Here is a 14,562-nt window from a genome sequence, read left to right as displayed (position 1 = left end):
CCCAGCTTTTGGGATAAGAACTCACTGTTTGACATAAACTGCTGGGAAAATAAGAAAGTAGTATGGCAGAAACTAGGCAGTGACCCACACTTAACATTGTACACCAAGATAAGGTCAAAATGAGATTATAAATAAACTAGAAGAACATAGGATAGTTTACCTCTCAGACCTGTGGAAGAGGAAGGAATTTATGACCAACGAAGAACAAGAGATCATTATTAATCACAAAATAGAAAATTTTGATTATATCAAATTGAAAAGTTTTTGTACAAACAAAACTAATGCAGACAAGATTAGAAGGGAAGCAATAAACTGGGAAAAACATTTTACAGTCAAAGGTTCTGATAAAGGCCTCATTTCCAAAATATAAAGAGAATTGACTCTGATTTATAAGAAATCAAGCCATTCTCCAATCAAAGATATGAACAGACAATTCTCAGATGAAGAAATTAAAACTATTTCTAGCCATATGATAAGATGCTCCAAGTCATTATTAATCAGAGAAATGTAAATTAAGACAACTCTGAGATATCACTACACACCTGTCAGATTGGCTAGAATGACAGGAAAAGATAATGCAGAATGTTGGAAGGAATGTGGGAAAACTGGGACACTGATCCATTGTTGGTGGAATTGTGAATACATCTAGTCATTCTGGAGAGCAATTTGGAACTATGCTCGGAAAGTTATCAAACTATGCATACCCTTTGATCCAGCAGTGTTATTACTGGGCTTATATCCCAAAGAGATTTTAAAGGAGGGAAAGGGAGCTGTATGTAAGAATGTTCATGGCAGCCCTGTTTGTAGTGGCCAGAAACTGGAAACTGAGTGGATGCCCATCAATTGGGAGAATGGCTGAATAAATTGTGGTATATGAATGTTATGGATTATTATTGTTCTGTAAGAAATGACCAGCAGCATGATTTCAGAAAAGGCCTCAAGAGACTTATACAAACTGATGCTGAATGAAATGAGCAGGACCAGGAGATCATTATATACTTCAACAACAATTCCATATGATGATCAATTCTGATGGACATGGCCCTTTTCAACAATGAGATGAACCAAAACAGTTCCAATAGAGCAGTAATGAACTGAACCAGGTACACCCAGCCAAAGAAATCTGGGAGATGACTGTGAATCACTACATAGAATTCCCAATCCCTCTATTTTTGTCCACCTGTATTTTTGATTTCCTTCGCAGATTAATTGTATACTATTTCAAAGTCCGATTCTTTTTGTAGCAAAATAACTGTATGGACATATATACATATATTGTATTTAACTTATACTTTAACATATCTAACATGTATTGGTCAACCTGCCATCTGGGGGAGGGGGTGAGGGGAAGGAGGGGGTGAGGGGAAGGAGGGGAAAAATTGGAACAAAAGGTTTGGCAATTGTCAATGCTGAAAAATTACCCACGCATATATCTTGGAAATAAAAAGCTATAATAAAAAAAGACCTACTCCACTTCTTTCCATCTTGTTCACACAAATAAATTTCGTTAAATTATTTATTTCAATCTAGGTAACTAGATATACAGCACCCTTGTGATCTTCTAGTCCAGTAATCCTATCCAAAAACCAAAAAAGCAAAGGAAGTTAGTTTTGCACAACCTGCTCTTGATAAAACTATGGCAGTTTTTGGTAACTGGGGCATTCTTTTTCATGTCACCTTCCTTGCTACCCATACTTTGTCCACACCATTTTTTCTGTTTTTATGACCTTTGGGTTTTTTCTCAATCTTTTCCTATGGTAGATCTTTTCACTCTCTGCCTGATTCAGGATGTCCTTTAGTTCAACAGAATTCTGAAAGAGCGTCTCTTATGCTAAAGAACTTACACCAGAGAGTGTATAAGAGAAAGGGAAAAATTAACAAATTCATAACCTAATAGTGGCTTCTCAAAGCTAATTATTTATTTGGCTAAGGCCTTATTCCTTATTTACAGACATTAGCACTTTTAAAGTGTTGTGTGAGGCTGGCTCCCTAGTGCAAAATTGCAGACTATTAAAACACAATGCATTTATAACATTCAGACACTCTTTTATTTACTAAAAGGGTCTAATAGCTATGAGCAAAGCAGCACCTCCTGCTTAAACAAATGTTCAGTCTTTAGCCATAATATTCACAGCTACCTTTTACAAAGATGATGATATAGTTTGGGGTTTTTTTCCTCTTTGCTAGACCTCTCACAGTCAGCAAAACATTTATTTGACTTGTTAATGAACAGTAAACAAGTTTAGGTGAGCTAGTTCAGAGGAATCAATCCAGAGTATATGGGGAAAGAGGTTTCTCCACAATGGATCCTGGGAAATGCCTAAAGATAATATTGTCGTTATGATTTAATGAACTACTACAGTTTAACAACCAAAGGTTTTATTCCTATCCATGGAAGAAAGAATGAGGTACCTATTATACCTGGTCCTTAAATGAAATGAATAGCATGAATTCTGAACTTCTTACACTGTTTCGAGGTCTATATATGTTCTTCATCAATAACTTAAAGGTCATCAAACTAATGAATATTTATTGAGTACCAATTATATGCACAGTCCTGTGTTAAGGACAGTGGAGGCTGTCAAAAAACAAGACGTAGTTCCTCAGGGAGCTTACAATTTAGTGGAGAGAAAGAGATGTAAACATATGAAAAGTCCAACAATATTTAATAGATTTAAATAACACTTCTGAGCAACAAAGGAGATATTGGAAAGTAATAATTAATTATCAAATAAATAGGTCAGACAATAAATTCTATGAATTCTTTCCAAAAAGAAATAGATTGCCATGGGATGATATGAGAAGGCAGCTTGGAAGAAGAAATAGTAAAACTGTATCTTGAAATACAGATAGAATTTGAATAGGGAGAGGAGACAGGGAAAGGGAAACAGCATGAACAAAAAGCATACAGTCAAGAAAGAACAAGCATTTAGAGGGAAGTAAATATATCAGTTTGGCAAGAGCATATGGTTTCTATGTGGGGAGTCAGAAGAGATAATTTGGAAAAATAGCTTGGTGTTTTGTTAAATTTCAAAATTTGGACTTTGTCCTATAGACAATGGAAACTAATGAATGAGGGGACTAGACAATTAAAGGCTGAGTTCTAGAGATATTTATCTGTCAGTATTGTTTGAAATGCATTAAAAGAGAAAATATACTAGAATAAGGATAAGTAAGGAGGCTCTCACAGCAGTTCAAGTTTGAGATTACAAGAGTGGAGGCCATAAAATAAAGACAAGGCATACGGTTGGGGAAGGGGAGAAAAAGGGAGGGAAAAATATTAGAACACAGGGTTTTGTAGGGATGAATGTCGAAAATTATCCATGTATATATTTTGAAAATAAAAAGCTATAATTTAAAAAAAGACAAGGCATAATGAATGTTTGTAGTCCTTGTGGGGATATGGCAGGGGAAAGGAGTCAGAATTTTAAGTTTGAACAACTGAATGACAATATCCTAGCAAAAAAAAATAAAAATTGGGAAGTAAGCAGGAAAAATCCTAGAAGAAAGAAGGAGAGGGAGAAAACTAGTTTGGAGGCAAAGAAAATCTATGAAATATCTGCTCAGTTATATAGGGTAATTGACATACATAACTGAATGCCAATCCCCTCAAAGAAAAAAAATCAGTTATTCTCTATTTCTTTTTTGTCTTCAAGGACTAGCACAATGCCCTGTATATGCCAATTCTCAAAAGATGTTTGTTAATGAGGAGACATGATAGCTTTCTCCCAATGTTTAAATCACTGCCATAGAAAAGAGAGAATAGCTTTGCTTTATATTGCTCCAAAGGACAAAACTAGGATGATTGGGTTTGTTACAGGAAGCCAAATTTGTGTCAATATCACCAACAATTAAAATTATCCAGTGGGTTTCTTTATGAAATAGAGATTCACCATTATGGAAATTTTTTGTATACAGTCGAAATGACAATATTTTGAGCTGCAATAAAAGGAATTACTGTAAAGGGTGGGAGACTAGACAAAATGTCTGGTAAGATCCCTATGCAACCTTCAGATTCTCTGAAGAGTTCAATTTTTATACATCTTGAGTCTAGTATGATGGCAGGATATTTGGATGGAGATGCCCAACATTCAGTTAGAAATACAAGACTAGAACTTAGTAGAGGTCAGAACTGTAGACTTAGATTTATGGGAAATCTGAGAAGAAAGGACAGCTGAAGTCATGGAAATTAATGAGATCAGGAAGAATAAGAAAATACAGGAAAGTAAATAGGGAAGGAATAATTGGAAGGAACAAGCATAGTACATAGAGTATTACTGAAAAAACCAAGATAAGAGAGAGACCTGAAACAAAAAAGAAAGAGTGGTCAGTGTTGTCAAAGGTCATAGAAAGATTATCTTTACATTAAGAAAAAAAGAACTTGAATACATGCCAAAAACATTCTTCTTTTTTTTAAAAATGACCCCAAATTCATACTAGTCAAAAAAGATACACATTTTTGGAAGATTTTCCAAAGCATCCAAAGTTTACTATTTTAGGTCATTTTTTGAGTTCTGAAAATCTGAAAGTTTAATATGGCACTGGAAGAAAACAGAAAGTTTCTAAGATAGAAAAGTCATTGCTGTCATTGAATGACATCGGAAAGAATGATCTGAAAATACTTTGAATAGCTTCATCAATAGTCAAATAACAGTTAGCCCATTAGAGAAAGGGGAAATGCTTGTTGAATTACAATTAGAGGTATAACAAAAATAACCTTTTGATCAGAAAAAGTGATATATCAGGCTAAAAGAGTATAGCTAATGACTGTTTCTTTTGTGGGTACACAATTAACTGACATAAGCAGACCATCATATTGTAAAGATTTTAAACTATGACAGAAATAAGAGTTTACCATGACTGACAAGAACAATTACTATTTTTAATGGCAACTAAAAATTACCTAAGTACTGAAACTTATGGTAGAAGCCAGAGATTCACACACACACACACACACACACACACACACACATATATATATATATATATATATATATACACACATGAGTCCAAATCCTGCAAATTCATAAAATGACTTGGACACTCAATCACAGGGAAAGCATACTGTCAGCAAACTGTCCCCTGTTGGAAATACAACTCAGAGAGCACAGGATGCTAGCTGTGGGGCAAGAGCTTAATTAATTGATTACACTTTCAGATATCTCAAACCAACTCATGAGAAAAACCATGTCTAAATATAGAAAATTTTATTACAGCAGCAGAAGAGATGAGATTCTTAGCATTTGTGAGCTTGCTGCAAAAGAGCCCAGAAAATGCTTACAGTGCATTATGAAGGCACAGTCCCAGTTTATAATCTACTCCTACCTTTTCTTTTTCTGTTAAAACAACCTGCCAATAGTAATAAGAGTGAGATAAAAATCAATAAAGCATGTCTGAAACTTGCAGCATAGCCAAAACATATGGACTGAGGATGGACACCAAAGTAGGTCATTGAATGTGTAACCCTTTAACTTGTATTTGATGAAATATAAGTACAATAAACTTCTTAAATCAGTTTTCTAACTTGTGGTCAATGATTTAGATGCTGACTATGCCTTTATATTCTGAGTGAAATAAACAAACTTCCTGTCTAAAAAGAAAATGCCCATATGCCTAGGCATCTGAGACTCTCAGATTCCACTAAATCTAAATCAACATGGACTAGCCCAAATATGTTCTTGTATTTATTCAATAACTATTAGATGTGTGAGTACCATACTAGGCACTAAAGTGGATACATAATGATGATTAAGTCAAGGTCTTCAGAGAACCTTCCATTAAATAATAATAATACAAAGGCATTTCCTTAACTATCTATCAAGATTTCAATTTTAGGGGCCAAGAGGATACTTCTGATTAAACTTTTATATATGTGACAATAATGTCCCTATTACATTAGGATGTGTATGATAAACCATCACCCCCATTCTACTAACTTGATAGTAGATAATGATGATAAACTTGATTAAACTTGATTAGACTACATTCTATATGCCCGGACAATATGATGCCAAATGCATTTTTCCCCTTTTAACTGATAAAGTTTACCACTGATCTTATCTTTATTGCACCACACTTGTCTAAGAATATAGTTCTATAGCATTAACTCAAGATCCATGTTAAACTTCAAATTAGTATCAATAGGCAGCTGTGACCTAAGATTAATTCAAATATAGGTTTTATTTTCTAGGGAACTCCATTTCATTAAGTCATCTGTGCAGTAAGAACAATATTCTTTGATCAACTTTTGTCTTGCTTACTTCCAAGACTGTAAAATACATTATTATTCAGCTCCTTGGGCTTCTGCCTACAAGAGCATGGCTTTACCATATTATAGGCAAGTGAAATGAGACTTCAGTAATTTGTAGGTAGAAATTAATTGTGGGAAAAAATGTTTTTTGGCCACATAAAGTACTAGGGCAAAAGTGTCAGAAGTTTAACATTGAGAATGAAAAAGAAATGGTCCTGAAATGAGCTACTGCCTGCTGAGTGCAAAATACTTGGCAGACAGCTTGATTAACTAAGAACAGTCTTATTAGATATTTATGAAAATCAGAAAGGCTGGCTTATGTAGACAAAGTTAGGGGACAGGAGAGGATAGCTTATATGGAAGAAAAATGCATGGGACTCTGAGCTATCTTTTTGATGTGTGTCCACACACATGTTATGCTTCAAATAATAGTAATATAACTGAGTGGTCCCCATGAATCTTGGGCTTCTTCTTCTTTCTCCAAATCAGAGGGAGCCATATTGATGGCACAGAAAACTCCTGAAGGAAGAGGAGTCACAAAATATCAGCAAAATGTTAATGATAACATGATGCCTTCCAATAAGTAGACTAATAAGGGAAGACAAAACTAAAAGCTAATATATTTCTAAAGTAAAATTCAGTACAGGTCCTTCCAAGCAAATCTTGGTACAAGTCTGGGCAGTCTCATTCATTTATTCATTGAGTCAAACATTTACTGAATGCCTACAATTTGTGAGCATGATTCTTAGCACTAAAGAAGATACAAAGATGAATAACAAGTACTGTTTGGCACTTGACCCTGAGAGAGAGATAAAGGGCATAGGACATTGCATAGACTGTCATATTCACTCAGTTAATGTATTTGTTGGTTACTTCTGAACTATTTATTTTTCCCTTTCTCTTTTATTCATTGTAGTAAGGGAAGATTCCAAGTAATTGAGAAATTAAAGTGATATAAAAACAAAGCTTATTTTAAAATATGGTTCCTTCCTTAAAGGGAAAACACATAAATAAAAGTAATATCAGGTGTAATGTGATATGTACTCAAAGAGAAAAGCAACAGTTCAATAGAAGGAGATGACATTTCTCTCTGAAGGGAATCAAGAAAGGCTTTTTGGGGGAAAAGGTTTTTGATCTGATTCTAGAGCGGTATAGAGAGATGGTAAATGACAAGGGGTGTTGGGGAGGAAGAAGCATTTCTGACAGAACAGCGTGAACAAAGGCATGAGAATAAAATGCATGAAAAATGTGCTCTAGTTAAGAGTGAATCTGGGCTATGCCTTGAAAAAAATAAGAGATAAGGTTGTTAAAATAGAATTGAATCAGATTATAGAGGGACTCAAATTTATATTAAAGATTTTGGCTTTAGTCTATCCTATGATTGAAAGTTCTCAAGAAAGAAATGAGATCAATACATCTGCATGCTCCAAAGATTAATATGGCAGGATATATAAATTAGACTGGAGTAGAGACAGACTGGAGATAATAAGGGGCTAGATTATATTGTAACAGTGGGATGCAATAGAGGGATGCAAAAAGTAGGATCCTTCCAGCATTTGTCATTTTCCTTTTCTGTCATATTAGCTGCCAGCATTTGCCATTTTCTTTTATGTCATATTAGCCAATCTGATAGGTATAAGGTGATATCTCAAAGTTATTTTAATTTTCATTTCTTTAATCAGTAGTGACTTAGAGCATTTTTTTCATATGACCATAGATAACTTTGATTTCTTTTTCCAAAGACTGCCTCTACATATCTTTTGTCATTTATTCTTTGGGGAATGGATAAATGGTGGAATGTGAAATGGTAAGAAAGAAGTCAGAAATGATGCCAAACCATTATGGCTGAGAGGATGTCAAAAGGGCTCTCATCTTATCATCAAGTAAACCTTAGGCCTCCCATATAAGGAAAAATTCATAGAATAAATTTTGACTTGAACAAAAACTGCAAGAACAATGAAAAATTAATATAAGGAAAAATCTTGCTGTATAGAACAGAAAAAGAAAATCACTGAAGACAATCTTACATTAGGGTAGAAGAGATAATTGTCAATGTGGTATCATTTGAAAAACTCCCTAATTTTATCATCCATTTATCATTAATTGAACAAAACACTTGGACAACAGGAATTTTGAAAATGTATGGGTGAGGAAATTTATTTAATTCATGGATCTGGAAACAGCACAGGATGGTACAAGGAATAAAAATATTCCCCTCTCTTGCACTAGTGGTTTATATTGTGTCTAAAGACAAAGTACCAGTAACAGATAAGCAGTTTCAGAAGCTACCATGCTTATATGGGGCACTATCCTACTTATAGCCAGACCCAGAGATTAAAAGATTATGACAATGTTATCTGGTATCTCTCCCCACCAAGAATTCAAAAAAAAAAAAAAAAAAAAAGTACATGAGTCATTTGGACCAGATCAATGAAAGCATTCTTGCTGTTCTTCACATCAACATAACCAGATAAGTTTAATGAAAGAGAATCTCAAAAATCTTGTACCACACCAAGTATAACTGACATTATTAGCATATCTTGTAGACGACTGAAATTTGTCCCATGCTACCTATGCAAAGGATACTGTAAAGGCTAAAGGGATCCTTTCTTTAGCAACTTAGCTAACAAGACTCAATATACTTATCTGTAGCAATATTTTAAATTCTACCATGAGATATTCATTCTTTTGAGTATGGGAAAGATTTTTAAAATATCAATTCTCCTGGGAGGAGTAACTGGGAAGAATGCCCTAAGTCATTTACAACTAGATATAAAATAGCCTAATTAGTTGCTTTTCTCCTACTAAGCTCAACCAGAACTTGGAAAGGGAGGATAAATTAGAAAACAATATGTAACTTTAGAGAATGGAAAACTCCCAGATTGGGTAGACTTGGGTATAGTACCACAGGGGGAAGCCATGTATGACCAAAAGGCAGCACAAAGGCTTTGATTATCCACAAGAGCTAAGGGAGTACTGAAGACCAGTTGTAAACTTCATAGTTTTGCCTCAGGCCAGTCCTGTAAATAATAATTGAGGAAAAAAATAATAGTTCCTTTCATGAGATCAAAATTCAGCCTTCTAAAACTCCAGACAAGTGAAATATCAAAGCTTTCACAAGCCCGATTTCCAATATTCATGTGAAATGAGAGGGAAGGGAGAAAATACTGTGAACTCACATCATGAATCCATCTCACATGTAAAACCGAGAGGGTCTAACCTTTTGAGTGAGGTCACTAGCTTCATTAATGTAACGATCTCTCTCCTTTTCCAGTTGGAAGATGATCTTTCTTTGTTTCTGAGCCTCATCTTTGTAGTTCTGGATTTCTTCTTCCAGGTTCCTTTTGTTTTGTTCATGAAGTTTTACTAAGTCTACCTGTTTCTGAGTGGCGTTGACAGCCTTCAGCAGGTTCTACAGAAAAAAAAGACACCAAAACATTCAAGTATGCTTAATATGAGAAATGAACTCATCTTAACCCAAGAGTGTGGAACGACTACTCTAATGACATCATTCTTGCACATTTTTAAATAAAGAGTATTTTATTTTTTCTAATTACATATAAAGGCAATTCTTAACATACAGTTTTTAATATTTTGAGTTCTAAATTTTTCTTTCTCCCTCCTTTCTCTCCTAACTTCTCTTCCCCCTCCTAAAACCATAAGCAATTTGATATAGGTTATATATGTGCAATCATGGAAAACATTTTTCCATATCAGTCATGTTGTGAAATTCTTGCATATTTAAAAGTAAAATATAAAGTGTTCAAAATGCAAATTACACATTTTTTTCTGATGATAATGCATTGAACACACAAGATGAACTTATTTTATTTACATAAATTGGATGCTAAGTTGAAGTCTAGGAGAGAGTAGTTTGAAAGGCAGCAAAATGAAAGAAAGGAAATTTTCTGACTGTGATGCTTATTAAAATACTTTTCTATTGAAGAAGAAAACATCATAGCTGTTTCTAAATATTAGGTTATATTAATTTGTTACATCTCCTGTGTAAGAGGCATCACGACCTGATGGAGAGCTGGCCTCAGGGGCAGTTCAGTCCTGCCTTTAACACATATCAGTTGTGTAACCTGAGCAAATTCCTTAACTTCTCAATGCCCTAGGGAGCTTTCTAAGATTTTAAGTTGCAGAGAAGGGCAGCAATGTGCATTAATGGAGTGAGTCTCTTCATACAGAAGTATGAGATGGCAATAAAATCACATATCCTTTGCCAAATATGTAGGTTAAATGCTACTTAAACTAAATCTGATCATGCTGGCTGCAAATGTAAAACTGAAAATTTGGGTACTATTTCCAGAATTATCCAAAAAAATACTAGATGGTTTTCTTTAAACAAATAAACATGTAAAAAATTCAATTTGGCAAACATTTATTACTTACTCTCCTACTTAGTCCTACTGTGCTAGATGCTGGAGTTACAAAGACAAGAATCAAAATAGTCACTCCCTTCAAGTTTTGTACTACTTCAGAAAAAAATAGAGATATAGTACAAAATATATGCAAAAATTTGTACACAAATAAACATGTGAAGTGCAGGTTTGAAACAAACACTAGAGAGAGGTCAAAAGAGCAATTAGAAAAAAGTAAAAGAATTTTCATGAGTAATATGGGCCCACTTATGTTAGAGAATATAAATTTGTAGTGGACCCAGTCAGTGTGGTTGTGTGATTTCCTCTAGTGGAGTTCATAAGTAAGGAAGAATGGAGAAGAGTGATGGTGGGAATATTCTAGGTTTAGAAAGGGATGAGCAAGAATAGGATAAAGAGATAAGGTATTTGAGGTAGAGCGTAAGCTAAAGTTGAATTGGATAACTAAAAGGTTAAGGTTGGGCAATCTTCTAAATAATAAGAATGAGAAGGAAAAGGCAGAGATCACATGATGATGAAGGAAGGAAGGATAGAAGGACACAAATTTATTGTCTGATAAAAAAATCAATCTTTTGGATCATAGATTACATAAATTAAAAAGTTTCAGATTGTCTTTCTATCAAGGATATGACCATGACTATGTACAGCTGAGATGGAGTGAAATCACAGATTACAGAAGTCGTGGAAGCTAATAAAGAGAGAAACTAGGGATTTAAAGGAATATCATTGTGTTTATCAAAGTCCCCAAGGATGAGTTTAGGACAGAAAGAAAACGAGTATCCCAAGGTTAGGACAGAAAGAAAGACTGTGAGGCCAGATGCTGAATTTCTTGAAAAAGAAGGAAAGATGATCTGGGGCCTGGAGATCACAGCAATTTGGATCTGCACCAGGAATGCAAAATGATGGAGTAAACTTTAGATGAGCAATTGATGGATTATTTTGGAAAATAAAGGTCCAGAAGTATCTGCATGGTATAAGAAAGAAGAGAGAGACAGAGAGACAAAGAAACATAGAGAGAGACAGAGACAGAAACAGAGAGACAGAGACAGAGAGAGACAGAGAGACAGAGAGACAGAGAGAGAGACAGAGAGACAGAGACTGGGATTGGAATTTGGACAAGATTGGAAAATTCTAAACATGATTATAGCCTGATAAGAAGAAACCATTGGAAAAGGAATAATTTTTAAAACCTTGGAGAAAGAAACAGCAAGAACCAAAAAGTTGGAGGAAAGAAGCCAAGGGCAATTCCAGAAGAAGTAATCTTAAGGTAAAGTAGGGGTTTTTTTGTTTGTTTGTTTGTTTTTAACTATTCTTTGACTAGAGAGAAAAGAGGCAATGGATTACGGTGCAGAGGAATTCTGGGAATGGAGGGGAAATATGAAGTAGGTCTACATAGGATGGCCCTGATTCTCTCTATGAAGTGGGAAGCTAAGTCTGCTCTGAGTGTGGAGGGTGAAGTGAAATTGGGAGTGGGGGGAAGAGGAAACATCCAAATAATCTGAAGTAAACAATTTGGAACTAAATTATTTATGAAACCTAAAGAAATAATTAAAGATATAGCTAACATCTTATGTTCCTGAACAAGAAATGAAAGTAATCATGAGAATTAACAATACATTCACTGATACAATACCTTCAACCTGCTGCCTCAAAATGGGCAGGAAAAATGGCACTAAATCTTTGCAATTAATAAATGTAACACTTTTAGTGTTTAGCCATGAAATTCCTCTAAAAGTAAATGGAGTCTTTTGATTTTAAAAGTAGAGCCACTAGAGCCACTGACCAAACAAGAAAGAAAGGATCATGAAAAGTAAAATGAGTAATTTTGATCACATAAAATTAAAAGACTTGCACAAATAAAACTAATGCAACTAAAGCAAGAAGTACAGCAGGAAATGGCAGAGTGGTTTTTATAGCAAATTTCTCTGGAAAAGGCCTCATATTTCCCAGATATATTAGGACCTCAGCCAAATTTATATTTTTTAAAAAGAATTATTCCCCAATGAATAAATGGTCAAAGATTTGAACAGGCAGTCTTCAGAAGAAGAAATCAAAGTTATCTATCCTCATATGAAAAAATGCTACTGATTAAAGAAATGCATCTCACACCTATCAAATTGGCTAATGTGACAGAAAAGGAAAGTGACAAATGCTGGGGGATGTGGAAAAATTGAAACACTAATACACTAGTGGTGGAGTTGTGAACTAGTCCCAATCATTTTGGAGAACAATTTGGAACTACACCCAAAAAGCTATAAATTATATATACCTTTTGATCCAGCAATACCACTAATAGATCAATATTCCAAAAAGATCAAAGAAAATGGGAGGAAAAATCTACTTGTACAAAAATATTTGTAGAAACTTTTTCTGTGCTGGTAAAGAATTGTAAATCAAGAGAAATGGCTAAATAAATTGTGAGATATGATTGTGATGGAATATTATTATGCTATAAGAAATTATGAGCAAGATGATTTCAGAAAAACCTAAGTGGATTTATATGAATTGATGCAAAGTGAAGTGAGCAAAATCTGGAGAATGTGAAGATTATTATTGTGAGGATGATCAGCTGTGAAGGACTTAGCTACTCTGATAAGACAATGATCCAAGACAATTCCAAAGGAAAAATGCTATCCAACTCCAGTGATCAATTCTGAATGCAGATTGAAACATATTTTTTTTACTTTCTCTATTTTTCTTTTTTCTTTGCCTCTGTTTTCTTTTCCAACATGCCAAATGTGGAAATATTTTTTATACAACATAACATGTATAGTCAATATCAAATTGCTTGCTTTCTCAAAGAGGGAGGAGAGAAAAAGAACTCAGAACTCAAATTTTTTTCTAAATGAAATGTTTTAAAAATTTTACATGTAATTGAAAAATATTTAACAAAATAAATTAAAATATGGTTGTTTTTATTTTAAAAGCAGACCCACCAGAGCCAGAACTCTAGGCCTCTTTCAATAGGTCTATTAGAGAAACACACACTCAAGGGTCTAAAAGACTGGAGATTTGGAAATGGAAGAAACTTTAGAGGGTCATCTAGTTCCAACTAGCTCATTGTATAGATGGGGGATATGAGGCTCACAGGAGCCAGAGGACACATTCAAGATCACAAGTAGCAGAGGCAGAATGTGAATTCAGACAAATGGAGCATTTTGTTTAAAAAAAAAAAAAAAAAAAAAAAAAAAAAAAGACTCCTAATAAAAGCAAAATTAGAGATTAGAATAGAGAGTGAGGATTTTTAAAAATCACTAACCCATTATTCTTGGATATTATGCACTGTACAATTTTTATAAACCCCCACTTACATTTACTCAATTAACACAAAGCTGAAAACATGTAGATATTGAATTCCAAGATTTTGATCAACTACTTAAGATACCAAATAACATATCAGCAATAAAATGGAATTCATAAAGTACTCTTAAATCCCCTACTGTTTTATATGCTAATTCTCTTAAGTCCCTTTGTGTTCACAGGTGATAATGTAATTTCAATTCACAGACACTAAAAGACAGAGTGTAAGCAGCTGCTTAAAGGAAAATTGAGAGCTATTATTTATTCTAATCTACTTTGGCTTGCTGTGAGTTTTATTTCTCTGCACAACTGGTTATAGACAGATATTATATTCCCAAAGCAAGACATTCATTTTCCAGCATTACTATCACAAACTCACCTTATTTAATATGTCTCTCTCTCTCAGAAGCTCATCCATAGCCTTTTTATCAAGTTCTCCTTGCTTTTTTGTAATCTCCAGCTCTAAATCACCAGAAAAAGTTATAAGTTTAAGACCAAATTATAGAGCTAATAAAAAAAATAAAGACAACGCCAGAGCAAAGACAGATTATTTGAAACCTTTATCAGTTTTACATCACAGGGGAAAGGTCATTAACAGGAAACTAAAACTGTTAAAAATAGTTTTTAAAA

General features: G+C 34.1%; 1 protein-coding gene across 3 annotated transcripts in view; it reads right to left on the bottom strand.

Annotated features, from left to right (window-relative positions):
* Nucleotides 1-14,562, bottom strand: part of CFAP58 (cilia and flagella associated protein 58) — a 109,667-nt gene that overhangs the window by 73,643 nt on the left and 21,462 nt on the right. For all 3 annotated transcript variants that reach the window (XM_031955806.1, XM_031955804.1, XM_031955805.1), the window contains exons 8-9: nt 14,312-14,394; nt 9,471-9,662 (exon numbers count right to left, since the gene is read on the bottom strand). In XM_031955806.1, coding sequence (XP_031811666.1) covers nt 9,471-9,662; nt 14,312-14,394 — 275 coding nt within the window. The remainder of the gene's footprint in view (nt 1-9,470; nt 9,663-14,311; nt 14,395-14,562) is intronic.

Source organism: Sarcophilus harrisii, chromosome 2 (assembly GCF_902635505.1).
Source record: "Sarcophilus harrisii chromosome 2, mSarHar1.11, whole genome shotgun sequence".
Taxonomy (NCBI): domain Eukaryota; kingdom Metazoa; phylum Chordata; class Mammalia; order Dasyuromorphia; family Dasyuridae; genus Sarcophilus; species Sarcophilus harrisii.
The sequence above is the reverse complement of the archived record's forward strand: the minus strand, read 5'-3'. Positions and strand labels throughout refer to the sequence as shown.